The sequence below is a fragment of the Corythoichthys intestinalis genome, chromosome 2 (genome assembly GCF_030265065.1).
Source record: "Corythoichthys intestinalis isolate RoL2023-P3 chromosome 2, ASM3026506v1, whole genome shotgun sequence".
Taxonomy (NCBI): domain Eukaryota; kingdom Metazoa; phylum Chordata; class Actinopteri; order Syngnathiformes; family Syngnathidae; genus Corythoichthys; species Corythoichthys intestinalis.
Window position 1 is genome coordinate 43,948,037 of NC_080396.1, and position 23,860 is coordinate 43,971,896.

General features: G+C 41.6%; 1 protein-coding gene across 3 annotated transcripts; it reads left to right on the forward strand.

Moving 5' to 3' along the window:
* Window positions 1-119: 119 nt before the first annotated feature.
* LOC130931881 (transcription factor HES-5-like) lies at window positions 120-22,771 on the forward strand. Of its 3 annotated transcripts, none has more exons than XM_057861086.1 (4): window positions 120-178; window positions 464-565; window positions 21,660-21,772; window positions 21,859-22,771. In XM_057861086.1, exons 3-4 carry the CDS (start codon window positions 21,716-21,718, stop codon window positions 22,258-22,260), a joined length of 459 nt encoding a protein of 152 aa, XP_057717069.1. In that variant the 5' UTR covers window positions 120-178; window positions 464-565; window positions 21,660-21,715; the 3' UTR covers window positions 22,261-22,771. The 3 variants fall into 3 exon arrangements, with proteins under 3 accessions (XP_057717069.1, XP_057717052.1, XP_057717060.1); XM_057861069.1 differs by having other exon boundaries at window positions 128-394; XM_057861077.1 differs by lacking the exons at window positions 120-178; window positions 464-565 and having other exon boundaries at window positions 16,883-21,772.
* Window positions 22,772-23,860: the final 1,089 nt, after the last annotated feature.

A 23,860-nucleotide genomic window follows, 5' to 3' on the forward strand; every position in this document is an offset into this window, starting at 1 on the left:
GACTTCACTCTTCCTCATTATTATGGGTATTCTGCCTTGGGTAAAGTTGCGAAAGGAGCACAGGTTTTTTGCGCTTCTTAGAGCACCCTCTTGAGGTTGCCTGGCGACATTGTTGTGAAAGCAAAGATGGCTGCTTGACGTACGTAGTTGTTTCGGCCGTCATGATCATTTTTATTGGGTATGATTTGTTTGTAAATACAGTATTTCTAAAGTACAGTGCATATTTTTTGTTTTTGTATGTGACGCTGTATTTTTTCATATTAGACAATTGTATTTTGAGCGTAACTTGTCTGGCTAGTTAGCGTACGTAGCTAATGCTAATAAGCGAATGCAAATTGTTTAATGCCATTGACGGCGCTTGACGTCCAGTCCATTTGGACTGGGAGGCTGGCAGGTAAATTGTCAACGTCATAAAATTTTAACTACAACAATGCAGGTAAAATTCTCAATTCCCCATTTTCAGGAATCAATTTAGAATCTGGGAAAAGACTGAACGTTCTTTGAACGTTCTTTGAATCAGCACAGCATGCCAGCTGGACACTCAAGACACTGTTCAACACAAAAGGTCAGCAGCATTGAAAAACAATTTAATTCAGTTTATACAAAAAGCTTCGATTCTTAACACTTAGTTTGAGTCACAGTCGAATTAAGAGGAAATTGCAGCCATGGTTTCGGTCTATGGGACCCGTTTCCCCATTACTGACAATAGAGGATAAAGTTTCACATCACAGCCTTCAGTTGAGAGAGTATCATAAAATGTCTGGTTTTTACAGCAAATAAACCGTTCTCTTCAAACGAATACCGCACAAACAAACCATTTCCTTTTTTATTGGACACACAATGACAACATTCACATCACAACAAGCAGCAGATTGGCAAATACGGAACAATTCTACAAAAGAGAATCTAACCATTTCATGCATGAATTACTTTTTCCCCTTGTAACTCACTCATTTAACTCATTGGCTGCCATTGACCTCTGGGGCATGCAACGGCACTGAAAAATGAATATACATAACCAGCCTTCCCAGTTTGAATTGGATTCTGTAGCCGTACATGTCATGCAATGAGTTAATTACTATGGAAAAAAAAAACTTCAGTGTTACGTGGTGTAACCAGTTTTTTAAATTTTCTTCAGTTTTTGTTGGCATTGTTTTAATTTATTTATTTTTTTCTCTGGGCCCAGTTTATACCTTCATAATCGTATATATATATATATATATATATAAACTAATGATTACATAATAATAATTGCTAATATTTTCAGGGGAGTTTCCTAAAATGACCGAAGTAGTCACTTCCACGTCCAATCAAAAATTAACGTCTTGTGTGTCCAAACAAAAAAACAAAAAAAAGTTATCAAGTAATCAAAAATAGTCACTTGTTCTATAATAGTTTAAAGGTCTTTAGTGTCTGCTTCTGAATTGCAGTTCACTGTAGTGACCAATGTCACTGAAAGCAGCTTATTTTGACTTTCCAAGGGGAAATCTATCTAATATTAATGACTGTTTTTGTATCTAAAAAAAATAAAAATACATTGCATTTCCTTAATGAAATAGTATAGATCAATGCTAACAATGAATAACATCACATCTCAGTAGAACAATACAAAAAAGCTAAATATGCATCAGCATAAACAAATATCCTTTGTACAAAGGAATATGGCTTTTCCTTCAAAACAAATTCTTGATATGGTCTATTCCAGACCATCTTCAAGAAATATTAAGGCTTATGGTGTATTCAAAAAAGAATCACGGTCCACTTTTGGCCGATCATTCATTTGGAGTTAAACCCCCAAATCTGGAATTAAAAAAATGCACAGCTTACTACAAAGCCAGACATTCTTAAGTCCATTGGTCACTGGCAGCAGAGTGGGGTGACGTCGTCAGCAGGCGAGGGGAACACACGCAGAGCCTCTCTGGTTGATTTGGTGTAACCGTTGTGGAAGATGAGTGCCTTCTTGACGGCAAAGAAGGATACCGTCTTATCCCATGCGTCTGAGCCTGAGCTTGACAGTCCCGTGCTGAGTTGCCGCTGCAGGGCTGTGCGCACCTTTATTGCTTTGTCAGTGCACTTTCTCTCCATCAGCATCACCTTGCACATTCTGGGGACACATATTCCAAATATAAATCTGATAAAACATCAGCAATTTTATGGAAAAAATATTGCCTTAAAATTAAGCCAAACATTTAAAAATAAATAACTTACGTTGCATGTTGTTCTCTCATGTTTGCGTCCACGTTGTAGTCCAGACTTGTGTCAGCTACGATAAGAGTTGGCAAACCAGATTCACTTTTTATACCCTCTGCCATCAATTTAATGCGACGCCGGTTCTCACAGCTTCGGGCCAATCACAAAGCGGCGTTAACAATGAAACACGCGAATAAATGAGAATTCAACACATACAAAGGCTTCAATCCAGACAAACAGGTGGGAGGTCACCCCTGACCCGCCATGCCTTACTGGCCCCTTTTCAACCGGTGCTGATATGTGGTGGGAACATGGATGCAAACATCTGCCCTAAAATTTCAAAATACAACAACCTAAATATTAATCCAAGTTCATATTTAATTGTGTGGATGTGCCACTGTATTTTTCAGACTATCAAACTCAATAGATTATAAGGCTTATCATCAATAAACAGGTTTATTTTCATACACTGTCAAACAGTTCATTAAAATAAGTCATGCTGACATAAGATTTTACCTTGTAATTTTGAGTGATCCCAACTCATTTTTTCAAAATGATATTGTAAATTTATATTTTTTAGTTTAAACTCCCGTATTTAAGGGAAGTCCAGTTTACTTCAAATGCTAAGGTCAAACTATTTACCTGAAGTCCAGTTTACGTATTGTATTGTGTATTACCACTTTCCATCAAAATTTGAAAATTCAAGCAAAATTGATTGACTTGAAATTTTATGTTCAGCCCAATTTTTTTTTTTTTTTTTTACATTATATAAGGCACACCCATTCGTAAGGCACCTTAGTGCATCCATGAACTTCATTTGTTGATTGTTCATGATCTTTGAACTTTATTATTTTTTTAATAACTTTTTTGTTTAATTTGTGCTCTACTACTCACAGAAATACATTTGAATTAAACTACTAATTACTACTACTTAAACGACTTTAAATGACTTAAACTCCTACTACTTTATTACTGGTTTAAACTCTTGTTTAAACTGTTTAATTGTTTTATTCAGGAATAAATGTCATATTTTTACTGTAATTCATTCAATCATTTGCCTGTGGCAGCCGGTCACTGTCAAGTTTGGGTAAAAATGAAAAAGAAAAAAATTGAAATCTGCCTTACTATTCCGAAAAAGACGGTAATAATAATGTCCAGTAGTGATGGCCTTATCGCTGGCACTCTAATAAATCAATCAATTCTCAGTAACGCTTAATCTTAACACGTTGCTATTTTCAAACCAAAATCAGATTTATGACATATGCTAGTCGCTTTAGGTGTTACTTTATTTCTCATTTAGCATGAGACCCCTCACAAGTAATATGCAGAAATCATCGACTGTAAAAAACAAAAAACAACTAAAATCAACCATGACAAACAATAGACATACACAGAACATAGACAACAATGGAAGGAGGCGAGAGATGCGCATTCAATAAATGGAAATACAGGGACTATTTTCACTTTGTGTCAGCCAGAGATATTATTGTAGCATTCGAAATATTGATGCCAAACTTTCGATGGGAATATCTTGAGCTTTAATAGAAACACGGCATGGCATAGGGCTACTATGGGTCGTAGCCGACGTCAAAACAGCCGTACAAGCTAACATGCCAAGTTGTGCTCAGCTTGATGCATTTCGGGACAACTCGTAAAAAATACAGTAACCCGCAGAACTAATGCAACCCGATTCATTACAATACAAGTGCTACCTCGACATACGATCACTTCGACACACGATCTTTTCAACATCCAACGTAAAATTTGACTCACCATTTGTTTCTTCATCCGACGGCATGCTCGAAATACAACGATTTATGACAGCGCTGCAGTTTCTTTGTTTTCCCGCAAGACGGGCGCACGGCGGATTCTCTTGTGTGAGAAATGAAATTGGTTCCAAGAATGTTAGTGCAGGTAGTGAAAAAAGGTGAAATGAAGATGGAAATGATAGAAAAACATGAGCGTGGTGTGTGCATGAACTGGCTCGACAATACGGCCATAGAATGTCTACGATCTCGACTAGGAGTGGGAACCTCTTGGTACCTCACGATACGATACGATTTGCAATACAAAGCTCACGATAACGTCGATCTGACGATATGGCGATACAACGATTTTCGATACATTGGTCAGGAAATCATTCTAGGATATTCTACAAAAAAACTAATAAACAGAAAAAAAGCTTCTGCTGTGAATTGGAATGAGTTTATCACTAGTAGACGTCCAATCCATTTGAACTGGGAGGGAGGCAGCGAATGAACGAATGTTCATCCGCTGCCACCCTTGAACATCTATGCCGTCAGTGGCAGCCAATGCCAGGCAATGAGTAATTTTGGGCCATTTAAGGTCGTTTACCTGTTGATTTTCAGTTACTTCTTGTTGATTTTGGGGTATTTTATGGGTCACTTGCTGTTTATTTTGCGTTACAGAACAGAAAGTGACCTGGGAATCACCCAAATGAATGGGCAGTGACTCAAACTCAACAGGAAATGACCTTTAAATGCCCCAAAATGACAAGCGACCTGTAAATGCTCCGAAAATCGGACCGAAAAACTGTGAATGCTCTGGTTTTGAATGAACGAACATTCCCAGTCTAAATGGATTGGGCGTCGAGCACCGTCAATGGCAGCCTTTTTTCAAATTTTAAAAATTTTTTAATTGGCACCCTTTAAAAACGATATCGCGATTCTTGACAGGAGCATATCGATAACCTTTTGGGATACAAAGTGTCACGATATATCACCATTTCGATATTTTGTCACACCCCTAATCTCGACAGTCCTCCTCCGTTCGCCAGTCTTTATACCCTAAGTTAAGGTGACTGTTATTATGATTGTATCATCGGCTGAAAAATCGTCAGCTTCGTTAGGTTTTTAATCATTTATTTCAAAACTTGTGCAACACAAATGCCTACTGTCCGCCGCAGCTGAATATAAAAAGTGAAGGTAAAAAGTCCTCTGTCACTCTGTCAGGTCAGCCACGCGGTGCGTTCAGGTACACCACGCAAAACACATTCGCCACATTAGAACCCGATTCGATTTTTATTCATAATGTTTTTGTTTTGCTCTGTGTAATTGCTATTTGCAAAAGTACCAGCAGTATTTACTAGGGATTTAGTGAAGGTTTTCGGGCTGTGGAACGAATGAATGGATTTATAATGTATTCTTATTGGAAAATCTTTTTCGACATACGACAATTTCGACTTACAAACAAGGTCCTGGAACGAATTAACTTTGTATGAGGAGGTACCACTGTATAAAGTTTCACTGTACACTCTGTTTCTAGCCTCTACGGGTGGGGGATATAGCCTCAAAATTAATCACGATATTTCAAGAAAATGTGCGATAACAATATTTTCTCCCTTAAACTTTCTGATTTGATCTACTGCGACATTTCAAATTTTGCCATAAAAGCACTTATTTCCAGTCACCAAATTTTAAACCTCCCCTAAGATCATTCTTTGACTAACTGGAAATGTTCATGGGTCAAACTGACCGGCAGTATGTTTTACTTATTCACTGCCATTGACAGCGATAGACGTCCGATCCATTTGGAATAGGAGGGGCTGGCAGGCAAGATCAGACGTCTATCGGCGTCAGTGGCAGTGAAACACTATCGTTCAATGTCAGGTCGCGCAGTTACATCCAAGTGTCACCAAACACACACACACAAAGTGTCTCCTTTAACTTTCAGTCTCTATTTCAGCCTCCCGTTCTCACGGTGACCATCTCCCAAACAGACAATAGTTTACCATGAGTCCAGATGGTGTGCCTGGAAGCCCTGTTGACAATCCTGTGTGTGTGAGAGATGGGAGTGTGCATGGGTGGGGGCTTTGTACCCTCAATCTCTCTGGTGAATAGGGCACACTTCCTTTGTGCGAGCGGCCTCAGTGTCATTAACACTGTAGTGTGGGAAGCTCGGGAGCACCTCATCTCCCACGTTCAGCACAACGCAGGGGAAAGAAGCATGTGACCGAGATGTGGCCAGCTGCAGGCTAGGTGTGCGTGCGTGTGCACACCAGGGGGTGTGTTTTGCTGGATCTTAGGTCTACAATTCAGGGAAATATTTTTCTACGTGATACAATTGCCAATTTAACAAAACTATTATGTGTAGTATTGTATGCTCATACATTCCATAAATATTCAAAAATTTCCTAACTAAAAAAATATCTAATGTTACAAAAGATGTTTTTAGGACAACAAATGTTCCAGTTTAGCAAATTGCTAAAACCCGACAGCAAAACAGTTGAAAACACAATGTTCGATTTGTGAGTGTTCTTTGTTTCACAACTGTTATTGCATATATTTAGAAACTGTTGGAGGCAGTCTTTCAGGTCCTCCGCATGTTCGTTTTCAATTCAGGTGAGACGGCTAGACTGGATTGCAAAGTAAAAGACTGGAGGCAAGAGATCATTACTGCGCAGTTTTATTTTCAGAAATTTCTGTGTGCATTCAATGACAGAACAAAAGCTGTGTAGAGAAATGCACGCCGAATAGAGCTCGGCGTTGCTTATATGCTGTACTAAAAAGGAGGTGTGTCTGTTTGGTGATTAACTCATCTTACAAAATAGGTCATGAGCCTTGCTGGTTGGCAGTTAAAAGTCCATGATTATTGTTGGCAGTTAAAGTCCATGATTATCCGAGGAAAAACTAACTTTCAGCGGTTTTCTGTGAAAAACAACTCCGTTTATGGACATGATTGCATTAGGGGAGATGTATACTAACTTCAAAACTTTAACAGTTGTTCTTAGAATTGATCTCTGCTGAGGATTGGGCATTTACAGTAGATTTGTGAGTTTCATATGAAGAGTATAAACCTTTAGAAAATATATTCCACAACTCAGTGCAAAAACTATTTAGTACAGTGTTTTTCAACCTTTTCTGAGTTACGGTACGTTTTTACATTGGAAAAAATCTCACCACAAACCAAAAATGTTTTTGTTTTTCTCAATATTTAAACTTACTCAGTGTGAAACTTGAGCCTGTTTAGATGAACACAGAGCTGATATGCTGGCAGAAATCTTCAACAGCACTCAAACTCTCTGTTTTTGTTTTTTATCGCCGCCGGGGGCTGGCCGATCGGTTAACAATCAACCCCGCAGCAGTGTGTTACACGAGTCGGGGGAGTTTTGTGTGATTTTTGTTGTTGTTTTGTTTTGTTTTCGAAAGGCGAGGATAAGGCTTTGGAAGAGCCGCTCTGTTTGGGTTAGCATGTCGCGCTCACACCTCTTGTTTTGTTTACGCTCTTTCCTCCATCTCCAAAGCCGGGGTAGGGATATGACAAAAGCCGGACTAACTCCAGTGGCATAAAATATCGTTCGGGAGGTTTAAGAAGTCGGCAGTTTTGACCATTATGCAGTAATTTAGCCTTGTCGTACTGAATAATGCATTTTTGATATTTCATATTCCATTTAGCACAAGACTGTTATTTGTCATGACCATACAATTTATTTAGCAATTGGGGAAAATACATAGATAAAAAGAATATCCTGTAAAAATATTGGAGTAGAGAGATTAAAATAATGATGACATTTTGCTGTTCTCTGTCGAATTTTCCTCTTTCTGAATCCTCCTCCTCAATGGGCTGAATTCTAAATCAGCTGAAATTGTTACTCTGCTAATGTCATCAACCAGCTGGAGGCGCTAGAGCGCTATAATGACAAGCGGGGCTAAACGGCAGATTAAAAGACTCATTTCTCATCATCTGTGCTTTTCCAAATTGTATAATGCCGAATCGTCTCAAAATAGGATTTTAATTTGCATAATAATGCTATTTAAGGTTTTTTATCGTGTAACAGGCACTTTAAGACTCTGCCACATTGTGGGACTTTTTGGATTTAGCAACAAGTTCAGCAACAAGGTAAGTGGCTTAAGGGCTTTCTCATATACAGTGCCTGTCATGTTCCCTGCCTCTCTGGTTCACTCACCTGCCTTTTCCCGCCTCTCGGCTTGGCACAGCTGCTACTGATCATCGTTAGGGGAGTATTTAAGTGGCAGGCTCACATCACTTCACTGTCTGATCGTTCCAGCACAAAGCTTCACGTCCTGAGACCTCCTTCATGTGATATCCTGCCTGCTCATCTTGACTGACTTCCAACCACGCCTGCTTTCAAGTAATCTGGTCTGCCTCTTGTTGCTGTTCCTACATTCTGCCTCTGATTGCAATAAACGGCCTCCTGGCCAAACTGTCAAGCCTGTTGCTGAATCTGCATTCTGGTTCCAACCCTCACCTGACTAATCCTGACAGAACGATCAGACCACAATATGGAACCCGCAGATTCAAATCCGCTTCACGTGGCCCTCCGAGTCCAGGGACAGCGAATCCTGCAGCAGGAGGAACAGATTTCCTCCCTCCATGAATTCCTGAAAAAGACAACTGATCGACAAGCGTCAATGATACAGAACTTGAACTCTCAGCTCGCAAACATCGCCCTTCAACTTCAACCAACAGCCCAATCTGCCAGGCCGGCCTCTGTTCCTGTGGACCAACCCAACTCTCTCTCCGAGGGTCAAGCGGGGGCGCCTGTCACACAAGTGAACTTACAACTGTCCCGCCCGGAACGCTTTTCGGGTGACACGGGAGACGTTCGCACCTTCCTAACACAATGTGAGCTCCACTTTGAATTGCAAGCCTCTGCTTTTGTGTCTGAGCGTTCCAAGGTGGCTTATGCAATTTCTCACCTCTCGGGAAAAGCCGCAGCTTGGGCCACTGCTGAATGGAGCCGCAACTCGCCTGTCTGTTCATCATATCTGACTTTCACCACCTCCTTGAAACAAGTTTTTCAAAGTAAACCACCGGGGAGAGAAGCGTCGTTAGCCCTAATGAACCTGCGACAGGGGAAACGCCGGGTGGCCGACTTCGCCATTGATTTCCGAACGCTAGCAGCAGACAGTGACTGGAACCCATCCGCACTGTCTGATGTATTTTTTCAAGCCTTGTCTGACCCCATCAAGCTTGCCATGGTAGCCATCGACATCCCGGGCGACTTGGACTCCCTTATTGCACTGGCCATGCAGATCGACCGACGCCTTGCCGAGCGAGACCAGGAAGGAAAACGTCTGCCACGCCAACATCCTCATCGCGATCAAGGCAACCCCCACACCTTCCTGCCGTCACCTCAACGGCGCTTGCCTCACTCCCTTCGTCCGCAAGAACAAACACCTGAGGAGCCGATGCAGCTGGGCCGTACTCGCCTCACCCCAGGGGAACGTCAACGCAGAGCAAGAGAAGGACTATGTTTTTACTGTGGACAACGTGGTCATGTAGTCAATAACTGTCAAGTCAAGGCCGCATCATACCCAGCTAACCCCTCTGTCCAGGTGAGCCAGACAATCATTAATAATTCGGGAAACATCACTCCTTCAGTTACCTTGTCCTCACCCCATAGTCATGTTACAGTTTCAGCTTTTATTGACTCTGGTTCAGAAGCTAACATGATCAACTTCAATCTTGCCAGGCGTCTGTCACCCTGCCTGATTCGTCTGAGTAGCCCCCTGTCGGTCAAGGCTGTCGATGGCACTCCCCTTGGATCAGTCACCCATCAAACTCAATCGGTTTGTGTGACGTTTACAGACAACCATTCTGAGAATCTTTGCCTTCACGTTTTTGAGCACATGCCCCATGACCTAATCCTTGGTTTACCATGGTTAAAGCAACACAACCCACAGTTAGACTGGAACTCTGGCAATATAATAAAGTGGGGAAAAGACTGTACAGACATGTGTTTTCCTCGACTTCCTCAAACTCTGGTCCCTCCTTCTGATCTCGCCAATGTTCCAAGTTGTTATCATGACCTGTCGGAGGTCTTCAGTAAAAGCAAAGCCACTTCACTTCCCCCATTTAGAGACATAAATTGTGCGATCGAGCTTTTGCCCGGTACCACCCCACCACGAGGAAAGCTCTATTCGTTGTCTGCACCTGAACGTAAGGCCATGGACTCATACATAAAGGAATGCCTGGCCGCAGGCCTGATACGTCCTTCGTCTTCCCCGGCCGGGGCCGGTTTCTTTTTTGTAGAGAAGAAAGACAAGACAAGACATTAAGGCCATGCATTGACTATAGAGGCCTAAATCTAATCACGGTCAAGAATCGTTATCCTCTTCCACTAATATCGTCTGCCTTTGAGTTATTGGAGGGTGCCAAAGTCTTCTCTAAACTGGACTTGCGTAATGCGTACCATTTGGTGCGTATACGGCAAGGAGACGAGTGGAAGACGGCCTTCAACACCCCTTCAGGACATTATGAATATCTTGTCATGCCATTTGGACTCACCAACGCACCTGCCATATTCCAAAATCTTGTAAACAATGTTCTTGGTGACCTGCTTAATAAGAATGTATTCGTGTATCTTGACGATATTTTGATTTTCTCCCACGACCAGGAATCGCACCAGCAGCATGTACGGGCAGTACTTCAGAGACTCCTGCGGAACCAGTTGTATGTCAAGGCTGAAAAATGTGATTTCCATAAATCCTCCGTTCCATTTCTCGGTTACATTCTCGCCGAGGGTAAGGTCAAGATGGATCCTGACAAGATTTCAGCCGTCCTGAACTGGCCTGTACCAAAGAACCTAAAAGAGCTACAGCGATTCCTGGGTTTTGCTAATTTTTACAGGAAATTCATTAAGAATTATAGCACTATTGCCTCACCCCTGCATTGTCTTACTTCCACTCATAGACGCTTCCTGTGGTCAGAGCCATGCCAGAAGGCCTTTGATCTGCTCAAGAACCGCTTCACCTCTGCCCCCATTCTCTCCTTGCCGGACCCTGCTCACCAATTCATTCTGGAAGTGGATGCCTCAGACGTGGGAGTAGGAGCAGTGCTCTCCCAGAGAAATCCCACGGACGGTAAACTTCACCCCTGCTATTTCATGTCCAAAAAATTGTCAGACACTGAGAAAAATTATGATGTTGGTGACAGGGAACTATTAGCAATCAAACTAGCCATAGAAGAATGGCGGCACTGGCTTGAAGGCACTTCACAGCCCTTTTTGATCTGGACCGACCACAAGAACCTGTCATACCTCAAAACTGCTAAACGCTTGAATTCACGTCAGGCCCGTTGGTCTCTGTTCTTTAATCGGTTCCAATTCCATATCTCATATCGACCAGGCTCCAAGAACACGAAACCAGACGCATTGTCGAGGATATTTGAATCAAGGAAAAACCCCTCTGAACCAATGCCAATTGTGCCTGAATCATGTTTTTTATCTGTGCTGTCGTGGGATATCGAGGCAAAGGTAAAATCCGCTCTCGAGTCCACAGAGACCCCTTCAGACTGCCCCAAAGAAAAGCTATATGTGGTGCCTGAGCTTCGCGGTCAGGTTATCCACTGGGCCCACACTCTCAAGACCTCTTGTCATCCAGGTATCACCAAAACAATTTTTGTCATATCTCAGAGGTTCTGGTGGAAAGCCATGCGCAATGACGTTACCGAATACGTCAACGCCTGCTCAGTATGTGCCTCCTGTAAGCCATCTTCGTGCAGACCAGCTGGTGGGCTCCATCCCTTACCAATACCATCCAAACCCTGGTCACACATATGTATGGACTTCGTAACTGGTTTACCCCCATCCTCTGGCAACACCGTTGTTCTCACAGTAGTAGACAGATTTTCCAAGATGGCACATTTCATCCCATTGCCTAAATTACCTTCTGCCAAGGCGTTGGTGCAAGTACTCATGTACAACATATTCCGCGTGCATGGCTTCCCCACTGATGTAGTTTCTGATAGGGGTCCACAGTTTGTTTCAGCTTTCTGGAAAGCCTTCTGCAGGATGATAGGGGCTACGGTTAGTCTTTCATCTGGATTCCATCCCCAGTCCAACGGTCAAGCGGAGCGGCTGAACCAAATCTTGGAGACTGGTCTTCGTTGCCTGGCGTCCCAGGACCCCTCCACGTGGAGCGAGAAGTTGATGTGGCTTGAGGTGGCACATAACACTCTTCCATCATCAGCGACAGGCTTCTCACCCTTCCATGTTGTGCATGGCTTTCAGCCCTCGCTCTTCCCTGCTCTTGATACCAACTCTCCAGTTCCATCAGCTCTCGCCTTAATCCGTAGATGCCGCCGGACCTGGGAACGAGCTCGACGCATTCTGCTCCGTCGTTCGGCCATCTACAAGACTGCTGCGGATCGCAAGAGGTCTGCTGCACCGACGTACGCTACAGGTGACCGGGTCTGGCTGTCCACACGACATCTGCCTTTGAAGGTCCAGTCAAGGAAGCTTGCTCCCAGGTTTGTGGGTCCCTTTCCGGTTTCTAAAGTTATTAATCCAGTCTCCGTGCGCCTGCAGTTGCCAAAGTCCATGAGAGTCCATCCCACATTTCATGTCAGTCAGCTGAAACCAGCCCGTGCAAGTCGTCTTGTCCCTCCGGCCAGACCCCCGCCCCCCGCCCGGTTTGTGGATGGCGGCCTGGTCTATTCTGTCCGGCGGCTCCTGGCGGTGCGGCGTCGCGGCCGGGGTTTCCAGTATCTGGTCGATTGGGAGGGGTACGGCCCGGAGGAGCGCTCCTGGATTCCCTCCCGGTTCATCGTGGACCCTGCCCTCATCCGTGCCTTCCACGCTGCCCATCCTGGGGCGCCTGGGCCGTCGGGTGCCGGCCGTTGAGGGGGGGCCCTGTCATGTTCCCTGCCTCTCTGGTTCACTCACCTGCCTTTTCCCGCCTCTCGGCTTGGCACAGCTGCTACTGATCATCGTTAGGGGAGTATTTAAGTGGCAGGCTCACATCACTTCACTGTCTGATCGTTCCAGCACAAAGCTTCACGTCCTGAGACCTCCTTCATGTGATATCCTGCCTGCTCATCTTGACTGACTTCCAACCACGCCTGCTTTCAAGTAATCTGGTCTGCCTCTTGTTGCTGTTCCTACATTCTGCCTCTGATTGCAATAAACGGCCTCCTGGCCAAACTGTCAAGCCTGTTGCTGAATCTGCATTCTGGTTCCAACCCTCACCTGACTAATCCCGACAGTGCCTTGCAAAAGTATTCGGCCCCCTTGAATCTTGCAACCTTTCGCCACATTTCAGGCTTCAAACGTAAAGATATTAAATTTAATTTTTTTGTCAAGAATCAACAACAAGTGGGACACAATCGTGAAGTGGAACAACATTTATTGGATAATTTAAACTTTTTTAACAAATAAAAAACTGAAAAGTGGGGCGTGCAATATTATTCGGCCCCTTTACTTTCAGTCCAGCAAACTCACTCCAGAAGTTCAGTGAGGATCTCTGAATGATCCAATGTTGTCCTAAATGACCGATGATGATAAATAGAATCCACCTGTGTGTAATCAAGTCTCCGTATAAATGCACCTGCTCTGTGATAGTCTCAGGGTTCTGTTTAAAGTGCAGAGAGCATTATGAAAACCAAGGAACACACCAGGCAGGTCTGAGATACTGTTGTGGAGAAGTTTAAAGCCGGATTTGGATACAAAAAGATTTCCCAAGCTTTAAACATCTCAAGGAGCACTGTGCAAGCCATCATATTGAAATGGAAGGTGCATCAGACCACTGCAAATCTACCAAGACCCGGCCGTCCTTCCAAACTTTCTTCTCAAACAAGGAGAAAACTGATCAGAGATGCAGCCAAGAGGCCCATGATCACTCTGGATGAACTGCAGAGATCTACAGCTGAGGTGGGAGAGTCTGTCCATAGGACAACAATCAGTCGTACACTGCACAAATCTGGCCTTTATGGAAAAGTGGCAAGAAGAAAGCCATTTCTCAAAGATATCCATAAAAAGTCTCGTTTAAAGTTTGCCACAAGCCACCTGGGAGACACAGCAAACATGTGGAAGAAGGTGCTCTGGTCAGATGAAACCAAAATTGAACTTTTTGGCCACAATGCAAAACAATATGTGTGGCGTAAAAGCAACACAGCTCATCACCCTGAACACACCATCCCCACTGTCAAACATGGTGGTGGCAGCATCATGGTTTGGGCCTGCTTTTCTTCAGCAGGGACAGGGAAGATGGTTAAAATTGACGGGAAGATGGATGCAGCCAAATACAGGAACATTCTGGAAGAAAACCTGTTTGTATCTGCACAAGACCTGAGACTGGGACGGAGATTTATCTTCCAACAGGACAATGATCCAAAACATAAAGCCAAATCTACAATGGAATGGTTCAAAAATAAACGTATCCAGGTGTTAGAATGGCCAAGTCAAAGTCCAGGCCTGAATCCAATTGAGAATCTGTGGAAAGAGCTGAAGACTGCTGTTCACAAACACTCTCCATCCAACCTCACTGAGCTCGAGCTGTTTTGCAAGGAAGAATGGGCAAGAATGTCAGTCTCTCAATGTGCAAAACTGATAGAAACATACCCCAAGCGACTTGCAGCTGTAATTGGAGCAAAAGGTGGCGCTACAAAGTATTAACGAAAGGGGGCCGAATAATATTGCACGCCCCACTTTTCAGTTTTTTACTTGTTAAAAAAGTTTAAATTATCCAATAAATTTTGTTCCACTTCACGATTGTGTCCCACTTGTTGTTGATTCTTGACAAAAAATTAAAATTTTATATCTTTATGTTTGAAGCCTGAAATGTGGCGAAAGGTTGCAAGGTTCAAGGGGGCCGAATACTTTTGCAAGGCACTGTACCTTTGTAGTTAAAAAAAATTTTTTTTTTGCCTGTTTCTCTGTTTTCACGAAGGCGAACAAAATAGTCCATCAACTTGTTTTGATGTGATGGCTGTTTCGTTTAGAAATGACGTTTAAGCCTGCTTGGATTTCTAGCCATCAGCCACCTTGCTGTCCTCGACAATGTGTTAGAATAAAACACTGGGAGGATTACCTATGAGTACAGAGAATACAAAGAAGAGGTATGGCAAGTAGGCCTGAACGATATTGGAAAAAGCTATTGCTGCGAGTTTTTGGGGGTTTGCGATATATTGCGATATTATATTGCGATATTTAAAAAAAAAATATATATATATATATATATATATATATAATTTATTTATTTATTTATTTTTTTAAAGACATTTTTACTAGATGACTTGAATGGCTCTTTGAAAAGACTTTGGATGACTCATCATGACCACAGTGTACAGTATTCCATCGTTTTTCGCGGTTAATAGGGACCAGAACCCGCCGCGATAAGTGAAAAACCGCGAAGTAGCGCATAAACGCCCCCCCCCATTTTGTGTGTGTGTGTGTGCTCAGTGTATTTATTCAGATCTAGCACTGGAAAGAGATTCATATAAGACATGTTTTTTTCTTCACTTTTTTCCCCCAAAGTATGATTTTAAAAAGTATATATATATTTTTTTTTCTAATAAACGCTATTTAAGCACTTTAAATGTAATAATTATGATCAATTTTAAACATAACTGTCCCACTGAATCATTTTTAAACAACAATAAAGTACTGTAGTAGAAAAATGCTTGGCTTTATTAAATGCTTTTGTTTACTAAACATGGCTGTGACCCTTAGAGTGACATGTATAAATTACAAACTCCTCATAATCACTTCTGGCGTTTATTTTATATGTCTCGAACGTCTCCACATTCTCCCCCCACAGACACACACATTCATTCCAGCCCGCGCTCCTTTGCAGAAACTGTTTAACATAGTGCGCAGTGACTGAGAGCTGGGAAAGGGGGTGAGAGAGGCTGTGCGAGCGAATGAAGCAGATCAAGGGTTTGTGGATCAGAAAAAAAAACAAAAAAACTATCGCACGTCCTTGCGATGGGACTATCGCGCATGCGCACATCACGATGGCGATGTTTAAACGATATATCGTTCAGGCTTAATGGCAAGTATAAAAATGCAAAAAAAAAAAAAAAAAAAAAAAGCATAAAAACTGAAGAGCGTTCAGATAGAAGTAAGAAAATGAGCATGACAGTTGTATAGCACAGCAATTGTATTGGACACGGAAAGCAGTTTGTTTTGTACAATGAAAATGATGTTCATACACAGCGGTTGTTTAGCGCAGTCTGCAAAATTTGGAACCTTCAGCAACCTGCACTCTAAATTGCCTTTACAAGTGTGATCAAATAACTTAGATCCATTGTTTTTCGTCAACAAAGAGGATAATGAAAGTATTTTGTCAACGAACATCTTTTCATGACAATGACGAGACAATAACGGGCTAAAAACATGTTTTGGGAGACTAAAACATACGTGTGACCCGAGTGTCAACGCCGCCCCGCGTTCCGCTCCCACCTCTGACCAGGCTGGGACAAGAACCCGCGCGCCGCGAAGATTCTACTCGGCATTCCACGGTAACCACTGCGCCAATAAGCTCGAGCCAACGGCGCAGCCGTTAGCGTCCTTACATGAAGGAATCGGCGGGGAGGTTTCCACATGCTACGACGGATACAATGCGTACCCGTTACACTTGGGGGCTCGTCCGGGATTGGCAGCGAAGGTTTCGGAGGGAGAGTGCACTTGGGGGCTCGTCCGGGATTGGCAGCGAAGGTTTCGGGGGGAGAGTGCACTTGGGGGCTCGTCCGGGATTGTCAGCGAAGGTTTCGGGGGGAGAGTGTAACGGGTACATATTGTATCTGTCGTGGAACGTGGAAACCTCCCCGCCGATTCCTTCATGTAAGGAGGCTCACGGCTATGCCGTTGGCTTGAGCTTATTGGCGCAGTGGTTACCGTCCTTGCCTGTCGAATAGAATCGTCGCGGCGCGCGGGTTCGCGTCCCATCCTGGTCAGAGGTGGGAGCGGGGCGGCGCACTGATTGTCTGACGAGATGAAAATACGCCATAGCTTGTCAAATCTTCACAATGTGTGGCATTTTCTTATTGTATGTATAGTTAGCCTGCATTGTAGAAGTGTTTGGCTGTGTCACTCATGTGGGGTGCTGCCACCCCCACTCGCCAAGCTTTGTTGTCTTGAAACACGTGGTAAGAATTGTTTTCTTATCTTTGCAAGAGAGAATATGTAATGTTGTTTTAGCCTTAAAAGGTCAGTGCTGAGTGATCATCAGGCACTCAACGTAACTCAGAGCGTTAGCATAATGTTTACGTTCTTGTTAGCGTTAGCATTCAGCGCGGCGAGCGCCATGTTGAACTCGAGGAAGTTTTTTTTATTTTTATTTTTTACATCCAGTTTGTGGCATCCAGGTGGGTATAATTAATTGAAAATAATACACTGTTTTCGTACTGTGTGTGTGTATTATCATCACCAAGTTGGTGTTGACCTTGTCATAGTGCATATGTGAGCATAAGTGCTCACCTGTCAATTTTTGTTTCAAATGTTTGATAACCTTTATTTGTGTATTTTTGGACTAAACCTTTTTATATTTTTTAATCATTTTGAGTCGCCGTCGACTAAAGCTAAACAAAATTTGTTTAGACTTTTTGTGAAGGAAAACGAGACGACATTTCAAAATTACTAAAATATCACTAAGTATTTTCGTACAAAAGACTTTAAAAAAAAATTAGATGGGATGCCAAAAACAACCCTAAATTTGGTCAATGTCTTCAATTTTGAGTCGTGGTATTTTAGGGTGACCAAACGTCCTCTTTTGCCCGGACATGTCCACTTTTTAGATCCTGTCCGAGGCATCCGGCGGAGTTTTATAAATTCATGAAAATATCTGTTTTTTTGACTGATGATTTGCACAGGATACTGCGGTACAGTCGGGCCTGTTACGTGTTCCCAAACAGCCTGCCCAGTTGTTAAGACTTGTGCTCAATACGGATATAATCAAATGCTCATGTACCTAAAAGTGTAATGTCAAAAGTATCTTTATTCTATTTTAGATACAAATTTGCGCATGCGTGCGCAGTCACGGACTGGCTTTATCATGGCATCAACTGTCAATACTCATTCACAAACAAACCCTCGTGAGTCGTAACGACAGGAGCTCACAGGCTATTGGTACGTACACTTGCTAAACTTACCTTTCAGCAACTGTTGACTTCTGTCGGAGCGTTGTACTGGTGTGATCTGTAAAATCCCGCTTGGTGTCGCATCGTTACACTGCACTACACTACAATGAATTTTTTTGTCTGTTTATTTCACTTATTGTTTGCGTGTGATCTAGAACATTTAATGAGAATAATAATTGAGTGGGAATAACAGTTTGTCTTTTACTGGAAAGAGAAATGAGCTTTTTGTTAAAGGTGGATTATCTACATAAGATGTATTATTTAGAACATTGTTTCAGATCATTTATTTGTAGAGTAAGAATTGAAAAGACAGCTATTATTTTTATCAAGGAATCCCCATTACAGAAGAGGCTTTTTTTTTTTAGATCACTATTTAATTCCAGTGTTTTTTTTTTTGTTTTGTTTTTTTTGCGTTATTATAGGAATAACAAAGCCTGTTAGGTAACCTCAGCGAATTTGAAATTGTGTCTTTGGTTATAAAGCTATTATTTTTTTTATAAAACTGAATTTTTGTATTGAAACGGAGGAGGCACACTTTAAAAATTAAAGTGATAAGGCATCTTTGAGTGAACTTAAAGTAAAATTAAATATCTCAAGGCCGGGCCAAGTGTCCTCTTTTTTGGAGATCAAAATAAGGTCACCCTATTGTATTTAACAAATGAAGACAGATGTGTTCACATTGTTCAAATTTTGGCTGATTGTGGCTAGCAGTTTGCACTCTATGTGCTTTAATTTGAGTTGTTTTGCTACTTGTGTTTTTAGCAATGTGTTTTAACAATATGTAATTGCAGTTGTGAAACAAATGACATTGTCACAAATTGAATATTGTGCTTTCAATTATTTTGCTGTCGTGAGTAGTGATGTGTATTATGTTCACTTTTTTAAAAGGTTCGAACAGCTCTTTTGTGAGTTTTGAAATTTAAAGTTTGGTTGTGTCTTTATAAAAAGTATATTATGTTTTTATATTGGAGAAAATGGAGGTGTCATTTCTGAAATGTGTTTTTAGCATTTGAGAAAAACAATACTATTGTGGCCTCCACAACCCAAAATGTTATCTCGACTTATTTTTGGACGCCAGCTCTTTTTGTGTGTTTTTCTTTTAATTATCAAAAGTAGATAGTTGCCCTCTAAAGAGTTAACTTTATTTTGATTTCGCGCCATATGTTTGTGTTGTTTAGTGATTTATTACCCAATAATTTTCTGATTTTCCGACAACTGGTGGCCTTTCAGTTTAATTTTTTATTTAAAGTTTTCACGACTTCAGAAATGATTACAGTTTATATTCATGATGAAAAATTGGGAATAGGAGTTTTGGCGATATAGATATCATCATATCGCCTAGCACTAAGGCTACCCAATAGCTGATCTTAGCATCTGCTCTACACCCTACCCCATCCACTGCGTCATGCTGGGGCATGACTCATGTGGTCGAGTGGTCATCTCCCACTACCATTTGGAGTTTGACCCTCATTTCTTATGACAATGTCAAAGTGTCCTTGATCAAGAAACAATTTCTCTTTGATCAAGAAACAATTGCTTTTGATGCTGAATCATCAGTCAGTGAATGAAAACAGAAGCACTTAAAATGACATAAAAATGTGTTTTCAAGTAATTCAGTGGTAAGACTACATGGGCAAAGCCAGTATGCAAAGAAGAACTAATTGTAATATTGAATAAATAATAAATATAATATATGTAAATAAAAAGACAGACACACACAAACAAGAGTAGATGGGAATACATGAAAGCAGCAGGAAGTCCATCAGGTTGCAAGTGAGTGTGCGCGTGTGCGAGGCGTAATGCAGAAGTGTGTCAGGCCGTGGGAACGCGGGAGCAGGCAGGAGCGCGTCAGATGTGTGAACTTGTGCTGGGAGTGTGTGGACACTCTGTGTATGTTTACACATTGACGTCTACTGTGAAGCGCGTGCACGCTGCTTCAAAGGACCCACTGACACGTTGAAGTCTGTGTGCACCGTTCTCACGCTCATTTGGTGTTCATAGCCAATGACGGGTGGTATTTGGACTTTATGGGTCATTTCGCAATGAGAGAACATTTTGGCTTCAAAATTCTTGAAAAATGAGTCTTCATGTTTTTGATTTTCTGCTCCATATTCGATAATAACTGCTATTGAACTATCAAAAGCTTGATTTGCTGTGAACATTTTGATGAAATTTTTTTGTGTGTGTGTGCTTACAATATTTGACATTCTCACGGAGTAGGGTTGTACCTAACTGTGGTGCAAAGTACTATTTTTAGCTTTTCTCATGTGTCTCATCTGTTTTTTTGTATTGTTTTGTATTTAATCTTGCTGCTCCTGCTGACCTTTCCTAGAATTTACCTATATGTAATTTAATTTAAAAAAATATATATTATTTTATTTTATTTTACATAATTTTAATTAATTAATTTTTCAATTAAAAAGAAAAGGTCTTATTTTGATCAGATGGGTTCATGAGGTGTATTGAGACATTTAATAAAGGCCAACTGTTTGACATGAATATGAAAAAAAAAAATACATCAATCTGCAAAATACACATTCTTTTGGAAAACTGTGACAATGTCACATTAGCATATCATGTGATTCAACGTGTTCTTCTCCCTTTAAAAAAAAAAAGTTATGGTTACAGGGTTGTGTCTACTGTATTCAGCGGGACGTGCATTCCACAAATAATAATTCATATTTGAAATATTATAGTTATCATTTTTAAAACAAATTTCCCCACAGTTAGAAGAGACAGCAATGAAAGCCCTAATCCCAATACCAAAACAAATTGATGTAAAATTTTATTGTAACTGTTTTATTTGAGATTAAATTTGGGCATCGGGGGGGGCAGGTGAACAATTTTTTTTTTTTAAGTGCTACTACACACTTCGTATTTTAACCTTTTTTAGGGCAAGTGACATAACGTTTTCTGGTCACGTAGGCCACAGTATTCACTATTGGTTTGTCAAATACTATTCCTTTTTTTTTTTTTTTTTTTTTTTATTATTATTAATCATACTCTCTGTTTATGGTCCACAATGCCACAACTTTTTTTTACTTCATAGTATTGAACTCATAGCCTGGCATTTACAACAATAGATGTCCAATTCATTAGTACTGGGAGGTTTGGCTGAGAATGCTCATTTTTCAATGTCAGTGACAGCGCTACACGGTAATTTGGTGCCAGTCAAAATGGATTGGACATCCATTGCCGCTGATAACAGCCGAGTTTAACCCCAAAAAACTATAAGAAGCAGATTTTTTTTTTTCATACGCCACGTGTGCATACTTTCAAATTCACTTTGTGTGTCATTACATCACGGGAGTGCGGCATGCTTCCCTCTGAGGGTCACCGTTTTCCCATATCAACACAAGCTGCGGGTCAGCGCCCCCCTTACCCCGCCGCCGTCCCTCATCCTCCACCCACGCCCCACCCAGGCTCTTTTCTCTCCCAGTCTATTCCTCCACCTGCTCCCTGGAGACACGCTCCATTGTCTCCGGGGACATAAACACTTCATTGAGCATGTGGCGGCCCCGCGTTCCTCTGAGCACTTCCCGGCCTTCTCATTGGCTCTTGGAGTGTGAGAACCTCCGCTGAGCCTGAGACCCACGTATTCATATGGAGATTGGTCTGTATAAATACAGGGGAGGAGGCTCAGAGGAAGGCAGATCCCACTCAGACAACGAGCAGACCTGCCAGCATGGCTCCTACTGTTTATGGACAGAGTCATTTCTCCAAAGAGGCTTCAGCTCACAAGGTAAACCCCGTTCAACTCTTGGAACAAATATTGTAAATCCTTTCTACGATTCAGTTGGACTCAATGTTTATGCTGTCTTTTTTCAGCTGAGGAAGCCAATGGTGGAGAAGCTGCGGCGAGACCGCATCAACACCTGCATCGAGCAGCTCAAGTCCCTGCTGGGCCCTGAGTTTCTCAGACAGCAGCCCGACTCTAAGCAGGAGAAAGCTGACATCCTGGAAATGGCCGTTTGCTACCTCAAGAGCTGGCAGCAGCAGCAGCGGCGTTGGCCTTCATCCGACGGCTACGCACACTGCGTTCACCGAGCCCTCAGCTTCCTGTCCCATGTCAAGGTCCAGAGCCAGGCCCAGAGGCAGCTGCTCGGACACTTCCGGGAGCTGCGAGCGTCCGGCGGGACAGCTCCGGGCAGCTCGTCCCCCCCGGGCTCGCCGCTCAGCAATGTTAAGGGCTGCAGCCTGGCAGGCGCCGTCCTGTGGAGGCCCTGGTAGATGCCGAAGAAGGACCGCGAGCTAGCTAGAGACTCTGTGATGTCAAGTTCTTTTGGGTCACTGTGTGGCCAAATATTCCAGCTACATTTTAGCTCGTTATCTATCTCGCTATCTGGCTATCCATCCATTTAGCTAGCTATCTGGCGAGTTGTCAAGCTGCTAACTATCTAGATTCCTTGGAAAGATTTAATAAGATTCAGGTTTTACTGAACTACATTTGTAATCACCATGTGATTTGTGTGTATTGAACATGATGTCACACCCTCATTGGGTTCAGATTCACTTAAGTATTGTTTGTCTTTGATACTATGTATCACTTAAGAATCCCGTGGATTCATTCACATTGTAAATCCTGTTTTGATTGAACATTATTTTCACTGTGTGTTTGACACCACATTATATGTGGACGTGTCCGTTGTATTGTTCAAAATGGATGATTGTCATGTTTTACTTTTTAAAAAAGGAATGACATGTGCTTCCCTGTGAAGAAAATAAAAGAAAAAACTTCAAATGAAGTTTTACAAATCTTACAAACTGTTCATGTGTTTATTCCAGAAAGTTATAAAAAAAAATAATGGCATTGGCATTTTTTACATGATTGGTTTAATATCTTGGCAATCATTGTATTGTTATTATAAATTGTATACTTGTCACTAAATAGAAATGACCACAAAAAATATTTGATCACAATGTTAGTATAAAACTGGCGCATGTTTAACCCTTTACAGGGCACTCATTTAAACACTGAAATTTAAAAAAAGAAAAAAAATTAACTACTCCATACCCAGAGTGTATTTCAGGTTTTCATTTTAATTAAATATATTTAATGAACTATGAATTTATTTATTCCATATATAAATATATATATTGCGGAAAAGCCAGACACGACTGAAAAAGCAGTTTCTGCTCTTGCACTCCTATTTAAAAGAAACTGCTGTATTTTAAGCCAAAACAACTGTCGTATGTGATAAACAATATGTCTATATGCTGCCATAGCAGATTCCTGGCGCATTAAGCCCCTGAACTATTTTTAATTGGTCTGTTTTACCCTGTAAATCCTCGTTTACAGACGCCGCGCAACCGCTTTTGTTTCAATCCAGCCATAAGACGAAGGTGGTTAAGCATATTTATTTTTCAAAATGTCTGTAATTTTTAGCTAAGAATCTTTAATTGATGTCTAATATTTCGTTTAAAAAACAAATTACTTTAAAAAATTATTCACTCACATATTTTAAACTTTTAAACAAATTACTTCACAATGAAAAAAATGGTGTCTGTAAAAAAAGTCACGGATATCTACCTCATACTGTAACTATCGCTTAATTGTGTGTTTTTTTTTTTTGTTACTGTCGCATTTCTCCGATATGCTAGATGATAAATAATCAATCCTAACAAAGCAAAAATGAAAAAAAAATGTTTAAAAGGGTAAATATATGAAAAAGAAAATCTCGACCACTCCTTGATGTCTGCAATTTCTGCATCGCAACCCTTGTTTTATTACCATGTTACACCCATAAAGTCCAGCTGTGGCCATTCACAGCTGTGTCTTGACACTAAGTGATACATGCTACATGGAGTTTTTGGATCGAAACAAGGTAAG